General features: G+C 43.3%; 1 protein-coding gene across 1 annotated transcript in view; it reads left to right on the top strand.

Moving 5' to 3' along the window:
- The first annotated feature begins 8,479 nt into the window (after positions 1 to 8,479).
- GRK7 (G protein-coupled receptor kinase 7) overlaps positions 8,480 to 11,100 on the top strand; it is a 37,493-nt gene continuing 34,872 nt past the window's right edge. The window contains exons 1-2 of the mRNA XM_055419037.2: positions 8,480 to 9,091; positions 10,639 to 11,076. Coding sequence (XP_055275012.2) covers positions 8,480 to 9,091; positions 10,639 to 11,076 — 1,050 coding nt within the window. The remainder of the gene's footprint in view (positions 9,092 to 10,638; positions 11,077 to 11,100) is intronic.

Raw genomic sequence — 11,100 nt, 5'->3', positions numbered from 1 at the left:
TCCTGACTTCTGGTGGCTGTCAGTAATCCTTCATGTTCCTTGGTTTATAGGCACATTACTCCAATCTCTATCTCTGTTTTTTTTCTGCATATGTCCTCTGTGTCTTTGTATCCAGATCTCTCCTTTTTTTAGACGAGATCGGGCGCATTCAGGGTAGTATGGCCGTAGACAGATCTCTCCTTTTTTTAAAAGACACCAGTCACCAGACTTAGGACCCACATAAATCTAGTGTGACCTCATCCTGACTTGAGTGCATCTGTGAAAATCCCTATTTCCTAATAAGGGGTTACATACTGGGGTTTAGGACTTGAATGCTTCATTCAACCTCCTACAACCCCATCACTGGGTGTCTGCGGCCCTAAAGTTTAGGAACACACTTCCCCAGCTCCTGGGTTGGGAGTAGCTTTCTGCTCAAGCTCATATCTGAGCTGCTTCACCAAATCCTACTTGTCTGTATTGCACAAGATATGTAATATTTATGTACATATATGTACCCAGTATATATATATATATATATATATATATATATATATATATATAATACCAAAGTATTTACAGATGGGATTTTCTTTAAAATATTCCAGCAAAAAAAAAAAGGGGGGTGTGTGGAGGAAATCCTAGTGTAAACTGTGGACTTTGTTTGCTTCAGTTCCAGTCCAGTCGCTCAGTCATGTCCAACTTTTTGCGACCCCTTGGACTATAGCACGCCAGGCCTCCCTGTCAATCACCAACTCCTGGAGCCAACTCAAACTCATGTCCATTGCAACAGTGATGCACTCATCCTCTATCATCCCCTTCTCCTCCCACCTTCAATCTTTCCCAGAATCAGGGTCTTTTCCAATGAGTCAGTTCTTCGCATCAGGTGGCCAAAGTATTGGAGTTTCAGCTTCCACCATTAGTCCTTCCAATGAATAGTCAGGACTGATTTCCTTTAGGATGGACTGGATGGATCCCTTGCAGTCCAAGGGACTCTCAAGAGTCCTCTCTAACATCACAGTTCAAAAGCATCAATTCTTCAGCACTCAGCTTTCTTTATAGTCCAACTCTCACATCCATACGTGAGTACTGGAAAAACCCCAGCTTTGACTAGATGGACCTTTGTTGGTGAAGTAATGTCTCTGCTTTTTAATATGCTGTCTAGGTTGGTCATAACTTTTCTTCCAAGGAGCAAGCGTCTTAATTTCATGGCTGCAGTCACCATCAGCAGTGATTTTGGAGCCCAAAAAATAAAGTCCATCACTGTTTCCCGATCAATTTGCCATGAAGTGATGGGACCAGATGCCATGATCTTTGTTTTCTGGATGCTGAGTTTTAAGCCAAGCTTTTCACTCTTCTCTGTCACTTTCATCAAGAGGCTCTTTTGTTCTTCACTTTCTGCCATAACGGTGGTGTCACCTGCATATCTGAGGTTATTGATATTTCTCCCTGCAATCTTGATTTCAGCTTGTGCTTCATCCAGTCCAGCATTTCTCATGATGTACTCTGCATATAAGTTAAATAAGCAGGGTGACAATATACAGCCTTGACGTACTCCTTTACCTATTTGGAACCAGTCTGTTGTTCCATGTCGGGTTCTAACTGTTGCTTCTTGACCTGCATACAGGTTTCTCAGGAGGCAGGTAAGGTGGTCTGGTATTCCCATCTCTTTCAGAATTTTCCACAGTTTGTTGTGATTCACACAGTCAAAGGCAATGATATGTTAATGTAGATTCATGAATTGTAAGAAAAGTCCCACTCTGTTGTGGGGATGTGGACAATACAGGAGGCTATGTATGTGTGGAAACAGGGAATATATGGAAAATATCTGTACTTGCTTCTCAAGTTTACTATGAATCTAAAACTGCTCTTAAAAAATAAAAAACGAATATTGGGAATGCCCTGGTAGTTCAGTGATTAGGACTCCACGCTTTCACAACTGACAGCCCTGATCAGGGAACTAAGATCCTACAAGTCTCATGGCCAAAAACAAAAAGAAGAAAGGACAGAATTGAGTATTCAAAACAAAATAAGGGGGGTGTTAGATAAAGGTAAACGAATACTGGGAAAATGCTAATAGTGCTGACAGTAAAGTTGAATAATGAGCATGTGGGTGTTTCTTTTACTATTTTCACTACTTATATGCACATTTGAGATGTTCCACAACAACAACAAAAAATCTCCAAAAATAGTGTGATAAAATGGTGATTTATCCCTTACAGGATTTTGATACTTAGTTCTATGAAAATACCTTGTGTATCACTCCTTTCTTATTTCACTAAGAAAATGTCTATTGTCTGTAGAACTCTGCTGAAGAAAATTCAGCAGGAGCACCAGTTGCTCTTACCATTCAGTATTTCAGTAGAAAAGACAAAGTACTCAAAATCTAAATTTCTGAGAGAAAATTCCGTGACCACATTAAAGCAAGAAAGTTTATCTAGCTCCACCTTTTTTTCTATTTAGGATCAATGAGTTTTAACCATCAAGGAATATCCTTGATTTCTTCAGATTATTAAAATGTGAAGTGTGGCCAACTGCCATTGAAAGGATAGAGACCCTTTTGCTTTTTCTTCCAGTAGAGGGCTGCTACTGAACGAAAAAAGCAAAATCTTTACTCTGCAAGGATTTAAATAAGAAGTGGAAGAAGAATCTAGATTCTTTGGGTATCCTAATGCTAACATATTAGTCTTCTTCTAAACTTACAATGCTCAAAATAGCTTTTGTTTCTGAGATCACATAATATCAAGTTTAATTACTTCAGAATTCTTGAACCATAGGCAGCTGCACTATTGGACCATGCAGAGAATTTGGTGTTGTCAAGGATGATCATGGTCTTCCCAGAAACCTAGCATTACATTTTCCTTGTCATAGAGTATATTTTCAAAAGTATAAATCCTCAGAAAGAGAAACAAACTAAGCTTACCCTATTATTAACCATTAACCTAAGCTTTTAAAAATTGTTTTTCTGTGCTTCCAATGTTGTATGACATCGGAGTATTTTAAAATTTGTAAGTATACACATCATAAATAACATGATGCAAAATATACTGGAAGGCCTGGGTAAAGAACATTTTTCTTTTCTTTAGTTTACAAAATTAGACATAAAAGATGCTAAAATGTTTTCGTTGGTTTTTTTCCCAAGCATCAAAGCTGTTTTTTCTTTCAAACTGAAATATCTCCTCTTTTCACATGACAGAGTTTAGTCTTTTTTTAATGACAGAACGTAGTAAATCTCTTAGTTGAAATAGTTTGCTGTTCTAAGTCTTGCACCTCACTAAATGAATCTTATCTCCCTGGCTTCCAGCTCCATAGGTCCCCACAGCTTTTCAAGGTCATGTGAGACCCTGAGTTGGCAACTCCATGCTAGGTGGTCATGGAACCCACCAGAACCCACCTTCTTCACATTGTCTAGATCTCTCCTGTCTCTGGGCTTCCCAGGTGGCTCTAGTGTTAAAGAACCCTCCTGCCAATGCAGATGTAAGAGACTCTGATTCAGTAAGATCCCCTGGCAGAGGGCCTGCAACTCACTCCAGTATTCTTGCCTAGAGAATCCCATGGATAGAGGAGGATGGTAGGCTAAGGTCCGTAGGGTTGCAAAGAGTCGGACACGACAGAAGTGACTTAGCATGCATGCAGGCTCCCATCTCCAATCTGCATATCAGAAAGCGTAATTTTGGGTCAGGTTTTGATGATTGATAGTCATTATTTAAAAGTTAATACTTTTTAGATAAATCCATGCACCTATGGACACCTTATCTTTGACAAAGGAGACAATAATATACAATGGAGAAAAGATAATCTCTTTAACAAGCGGTGCTTGGAAAACTGGTCAGTTCAGTTCAGTTCAGTCGCTCAGTCATGTCCGACTCTTTGTGACCCCATGAATCGCAGCACGCCAGGCCTCCCTGTCCATCACCAACTCCCGGAGTTCACCCAAACTCATGTCCATAGAGTCGATGATGCCATCCAGCCATCTCCCCTTCTCCTCCTGCCCCCAATCCCTGCCAGCATCAAAGTCTTTTCCAATGAGTCAACTCTTCACATGAGGTGGCCAAAGTATTGGAGTTTCATCTTCAACTTCAGTCCTTCCAGTGAACACCCAGGACTGATCTCCTTTAGGATGGACTGGTTGGATCTCCCTGCAGTCCAAGTGGCTCTCAAGAGTCTTCTCCAACACCACAGTTCAAAAGCATCAATTCTTCGGCACTCAGCTTTCTTCACAGTCCAATTCTCACATCCATACATGACCACTGGAAAAACCATAGCCTTGACTAGACGGACTTTGTTGGCAAAGTACTGTCTCTGCTTTTTAATATGCTGTCTAGGTTGGTCATAGCTTTTCTTCCAAGGAGCAAGCGTCTTTTAATTTCATGGCTGCAATCACCATCTGCAGTGATTTTGGAGCTCCCAAAAATAAAATCTCTCACTGTTCCAATTGTTTCCCCATTTATTTGCCATGAAGTGATGGGACCAGATGCCATGATCTTTGCTTTCTGAATGCTGAGTTTTAAGCCAACTTTTTCACTCTTCTCTTTCACTTTCATCAAGAGGCTCTTTTGTTCTTCACTTTCTGCCAGAAGGGTGGTGTCATCTGCATATCTGACGTTATTGATATTTCTCCTGGAAATCTTGACTCCAACTTGTGCTTCATCCAGACAAGCATTTTTCATGATGTACTCTGCATATAAGTTAAAAAAGCAGGTTGACAATATACAGCCTTGATGTACTCCTTTCCCAATTCAAACCAGTCTGTTGTTCCATGTCCAGTTCTAACTGTTGCTTCCTGACCTGCACACAGATTTCTCAAGAGGCAGGTCAGGTGATCTGGTATTCCCATCTCTTTAAGAATTTTCCAGTTTGTTGTGACCCACACAGTCAAACGCTTTGATGTAATCAATAAAGCAGAAATAGATGTTTCTCTGGAACTCTCTTGCTTTTTCGATGATCAAACGATGTTGGCAATTTGATCTCTGGTTCCTCTGCCTTTTCTAAATCCAGCTTGAACATCTGGAAGTTCACGGTTCACATACTGTTGAAGTCTGGCTTGGAGAATTTTGGGTATTACTTTGCTAGTGTGTGAAATGAGTGCAATTGTGCGGTAGTTTGAGCATTCTTTGGCATTGCCTTTCTTTGGGATTGGAATGAAGACTGACCTTTTCCAGTCCTGTGGCCACTGCTGAGTTTTCCAAATTTGCTGGCATATTGAGTGCAGCACTTTCAGGGCATCATCTTTCAGGATTTGAAATAGTTCAACTGGAATTCCATCACCTCCACTATCTTTGTTCGTGGTGATAAGGCCCACTTGACTTCACATCCAAAAATGTCTGGCTCTAGGTGAGTGATCACACCATTGTGATTATCTGAGTCATGAAGATCTTTTTGTATAGTTCTTCTGTGTATTCTTGCCACCTCTTCTTAATATCTTTTACTTCTGTTAGGTCCATACCATTTTTGGAAAAACCAAAGCTTTGATTAGACGGACCTTTGTCAGCAACTTTGTGCCAGTAACTGTTCGGTATTTAATTCTCTCAAGAACTTACTCAAAATTCAACATTGATATAAATGGATTATAACCTTTAAAAATTGGGAATCACTATATTGTACACCTGCAACATATAATATTGTATACCTGCAATGTATAATATTGTATACCAACTATTTAATTTTTTAAAAGAATAAATGTAGATTATCTCTCTTTTCTCATAATTAGATTGAGACTCAGAGAAGTTAACTAACTTGCAGAAGGTCACACAGCTAGGACTTGCTAGAACCAGGACTCAGCTCTCCCAAGCTGTGCTGGAGTGCTTATAACCATAGGGCCACATCTCCAGTCCAAGATTTCTGATGATTTTCTCCACTGGTGCAGTGTACCTTGAGTGTGCCCATAACTTGGCTGTGCTTCTAAGCTAAGGATTTTGTACTGTTCTTTAACTGATCTACAATTACTGTTTCATCAATTTGGGAAAAGCCCTCCTAATTGCTAGTAATCACATCAAGTGTTCTATTTTTAACTAGACCTCTCTTTTGTTTCAAGTGGGTAAAATTTTAAAAATAATGGTACTCTTTAAAATTGCAGTAGTTGATGTATAATCATTTTATAAATTCTAAACTTTGTAACATACTATTTAAATTCCATTCTCATCAGTCAGATCATGTTTAGTTTTTTTACCTAGATGGTCTATAGTATTACTGATTAGAAAAAAAATGAGAAAAACTTTCTCTTATTTATGAATGACAAAGCTGCATGAAGAAAATTTGTCTGTACTGTCCAACAAGGTCTCCACTGACCACATGTGGCTACTGACCATTTGAAATGTGACTGACTTGAATTGGTAAGTGTAAAATACAAAGTCAATTCTGAAAACTCAGGACACCAAAAAAGATGTAAAATATCCCATTAGCAATGTTTATATCAAATACAAGTTGAAATGATAATAATTTGCACATATTGGGCCAAGTAAAATATCTTATTAAGGTTCATTTCACTTGTTTCTTTTCACTTTCTTCAATGCGGTTGCTAGAAAATCTTAAATTACATCTGTGACTTTGCATTTATCTGTTGGACAGTGCAGGGTTAAGTGATCATTCGGTGATTTAAAGTAAGTATCCATACCAGTGGAATCAAGCAGCTCATAGCAGATACAGGCATCAGTGAAAAACATTTTTTTTCAGTGAGGTTAAATAGTGATGTGCTGACAACCTTACCATTTTCTCAAAGTTCTGCCCTGTTGGATTGCTGCTCTATTAATAAGAACCATAGGAAGGACTTCCCTGGTGGTCCAGTGACTAAGATCCCAAGTTCCCAAAGAAGGGGACCCAGGTCTGATTCCTGGTCAGGGAACTAGATCCCACATGCCATGACTAAGACACAACACAGACAAATAAGTAAATAAACATTTAAAATAAATAAAAGCTCCTTACTCTTAAAAAAAAAAAAAAAACACAGTAAAGTCATTTCCCCCTTAGGGGAGAGTCTCAGATTGATTTTTCTCTACTCAGAAATGTGAGCCTGGGATGACCTGTCAAGGACAAAAAAAAAAGTACCAACATTTTTAGTGTGGGTTGCAAAGCAGATGATGTGGTTCCGAGCAGTGGTCACTCGTGCAGATCCTCCACCTCTGCACTGGTCGGATGGTTTACAGCGCAGCAGTGCAGAGCCAAAGGGCACCCACGAGTTCATTACATAATTCTTGGTAGCGTGAGGCCAAGCGCATATCTGCTCTGGGGGCCAGGCGGCAGGCTCTACTCAGGCCGACCATGGCCATCAGAGTGATGTTTTGACAGAGAGTGTGCTAGAGGTTGTTTGTTTGGAAAAAGACTGACCAGCTTATTTTTTTCCCCCGTCCTCCTTCCTCTCTCTCTTTTTTTCCCTTTTAAACACTCTGGCATAATACTGAATGACTTTGTTTTTAAGCTGCCTTAGCCTTGCTTTGCGAAGAAAAAGCCCGAGAATTCTCTCCCTGTAGGACACTAGTGTTATTTTTGGAGCAGAGATTCTTAGCCTGATCTCTGTCTAAACCAATTTCTGTTCTTTGTGAGGTCGTGGTCTGGGGCAGCTTGGAGTCATCTCCGTGGAGGGAAGCTTCCTGGTTTCGTGAGGCAGCCTGGGCCGAGTTATCCGGGGGCTATGCCTGGAACATCCCTGCTTGGGCTCTCCACACACAGTTCCTTCGCCCTCAGGTCCCCCTCATTAGGTTTGTGCCCTTGGGAGAGTCTGGGCCACCACCTGCTGTGAAGTGGGCGACTTCCCTGCTGATATCATTTCACAGGATGTTCTGGGTCAAGGTGACCCTCCCCTTTTAATAGGGTACTGTAGGTCACAGATGCCTCAGAACTAAGCCATGTCTTGAGGATCTCCACAGGCACTTGAGGGTGCCACCGGCCATGGGAGAGCCACAGCACCCCCCAAGAGTCACGACCTGGGCCTCTGGGAACATGTCCAGTGACTCGCAGCTCAGAGCATCCCCTTCTGTAACCTGCTCTGTGGCAGGCTGCTAGACCGGGGGAAGGAAAACCTCTCCAGCTTCTCACAGCTCCTCTTCCTGACCTATCACTCCTAGGAGTTTACAGAGCTTGCACTTGCTGGGAAATGTAAAATCAGACACAGTTGAAAACACTGCTGTCAATAGCAAAGAGCACATCATCACAGAGTGAGTCTTTTCCTCTGGTGATTGGTCACTGTGGATGCAGGAAGCAGATGTGAGGAGCATGGCCCAGGATGAACAGGTAGCCCCTGCAGGTGTTCCAGGTTGCTGGGTGATCCGTGATGCACCCGTCCCTGGCCAGCTATACATAGCCAGCAAAGCTTCTTACTAGAGAAACCTCTTTCCTCACCTCCACCAGTCCCTTCCGTCACCCCCAAAGACTCTCTGTAAATCCCCTGGAAGTTACTGCCTCTGGGATCGGAGAGCCGCCAGCTGGCCCCGGGCCTGACCGTGTCCCCACCGCCGTCGCTCTCCATCCTTCCTTGTCTGTAACAGGGGAGCACGATCGGTGCTCAGCCATGGTCGACATGGGGGGCCTGGACAACCTGATCGCCAACACGGCCTACCTGCAGGCTCGGAAATCCTCGGACGCCGACAGCAAGGAGCTGCAGCGCCGGCGCCGGAGCCTGATGCTGCCCGGGCCGCAGAGCTGCGAGCAGCTCCGCCAGGCCCTGGCCACCGACTTCCACAGTCTGTGCGAGCAGCAGCCGATCGGCCGCCGCCTCTTCCGGGACTTCCTGGCCACGGTGCCCACGTACCAGGAGGCCAGGGGCTTTCTGGAGGAGGTGCAGAGCTGGGAGCTGGCCGAAGAGGGCCCTGCCAAGGGCTGTGCGCTGCAGGGGCTGGTGACCACTTGTGCCGCCGCCACTGTCCCGGGGCATCCACACCCCTTCTTCAGCCCAGCTCTGGTCACCAAGTGCCAAGCGGCCACCACCGTAGACGATCGAGTGTCCCTTGTGGAGCTGGCCAAGGCCGAGGTCATGGCCTTCCTGCAGGACCAGCCCTTCCGGGAGTTCCTGGCCAGCCCCTTCTATGACAAGTTTCTGCAGTGGAAAGTCTTCGAGATGCAGCCAGTGTCAGACAAATACTTCGAAGAGTTCCGGGTGCTGGGGAAAGGTGGTTTCGGGGAGGTAAGTATCTGCAAGGAGCCAGGATGAAAGATGAGATAGACAGCATAATAGAGTTCTGTTTGGCTTTTTTTGTCTTCTTCTTTTTAATCTCAAGGGGTCTTAGAAGTAATTTCAGTGCCATATGTGGAGAAAGCATTCCTAGCTTGTTCTCACCTCTTCTTTCTGGTCGCTGGGTGAAATAAAGTGAGAATGCCATAGGAAAAACAAACAAGATACGGAACTGGCCAGGAATCGTGCTCGTGGGGTTTCCAGGAGGCAGGAACGCTCTGAAATGCCCCTTTGGTGAATGATATCAAGATATCAATACAATGGGAGAGTTCCCTTCCCCTTTACTTGTGCTTATGGAGGTAATTTGAGAAAAACCTCAGGTATCTAAGAAAACAATCATCTTGAACTAGAGTCTATAAATCTGTTTTGCACGACTGCTGTGTTCAGCTTTCTTTTTTTTAAGAAGAAATAAAATTCTTTGAGATGAAATTTGCATAAGACTAGCCATTAACCATTTTCAGTTTACAGTTTAGTAGCATTTAATACATTACAGTGTTATGCAACCATCATCTCTAGTTCCATTTTCAATACTCCTGTGTCCATTAACAGCTACTTCCCCACCCCAACCCCCAAGCTCCTGGCAGCCTCTGGGCTACTTTCTGCCTCTATGGACTTGCCTGTTCTGATGTTTCATATAGATGGAGTCATACAATATGTGAACTTTTGTCTCTGGATTCTTTTGCTGAAAAGTATACTTTTGCTGAGTAATGTTTTGGAGGTTCATTCCCCTTATAGCGCAGATCAATACTTCATTCCTTTTTCAGGCTGAGTAAGTCCATTGTATGGGAATACTACATTTCATGTATCCATTCATCTATTGATGGACAGTTAGGTTGTTTCTGCCTTTTGGCTATCATGAGTAGTGCTGCTGTAAATATTTATGTACAAGTATTTGTTTGAATACCTGCTTTCATTTCAGTTTCATATGTGCTGAGGAGTGGAATTGCTGGGTCTTATCTTAGGGCAATTCTATGTTTAACTTTTTGGGAAATCACCAATTTCTTCATGTTTTAAGTTCCCGCCAGCAATGCATGAGGGCTTTCCTGGTGGCTCAATGGTAAAGAACCCATCTACCAATGCAGGAGACATGGGTTTGATCCCTGGGTTGGGAAGATCCCCTGGAGAAGGAAGTGGCACTCCAGTACTCTTGCCTGTAAAATCCCATGGACAGAGGAATCTGGTGTCGCAAAGAATCAGGCACAGCTTAGCAACTAAACAGCAAGCAATGCATGAGTGTTTCCATTTCTCCACATTCTGGCCAACACTCGTTATTTCTTTTTTTTTTTTAATGGCCCATTTAGTATGAGTTTTCATGATACCTCAGTGTGGTTGAAGCTCTTTCTCCAAGAACCCTCTCACTCACAGCTTTTCTCTTCTCAGAAACCTGCCATCTTGCCACCTTGATTAGTTTCTGCCCCTCCATCCTCTGTATCCTCCACTCCCTTCCTCTCTCCACTGCTATTTCTACCTCTTCTTCTCCCTTTCCTTCTCTCCTTAAGGTATGTGCTGTCCAAGTGAAAAACACCGGTAAGATGTATGCCTGTAAGAAACTGGACAAGAAGCGACTGAAGAAGAAAAATGGCGAGAAAATGGCTCTCTTGGAAAAGGAAATCTTGGAGAGGGTCAGCAGCCCATTCATTGTCTCTCTGGCGTATGCCTTTGAGAGCAAGTCCCATCTCTGCCTGGTGATGAGCCTGATGAATGGTGGAGACCTCAAATTCCACATCTACAGCGTGGGTGAACCAGGCCTGGACATGAGCAGGGTGGTCTTCTACTCGGCCCAGATGACCTGTGGCGTGCTGCACCTCCACTCCCTCGGCATCGTCTATCGGGACATGAAACCCGAGAACGTGCTTCTGGACGACCTCGGCAACTGCAGACTGTCTGACCTGGGGCTGGCCGTGCAGATCCAGGATGGTAAACCCATCACCCAGAGGGTGAGTGAGCCTCCACTGGCCCAA

This window comes from Moschus berezovskii, chromosome 1 (genome assembly GCF_049115385.1).
Source record: "Moschus berezovskii isolate FMDL1 chromosome 1, NW_MosBer_1.0, whole genome shotgun sequence".
NCBI lineage: Eukaryota > Metazoa > Chordata > Mammalia > Artiodactyla > Moschidae > Moschus > Moschus berezovskii.
Note: the sequence above shows the minus strand (reverse complement) of the source record. Positions and strands in the feature narration are given on the sequence as shown.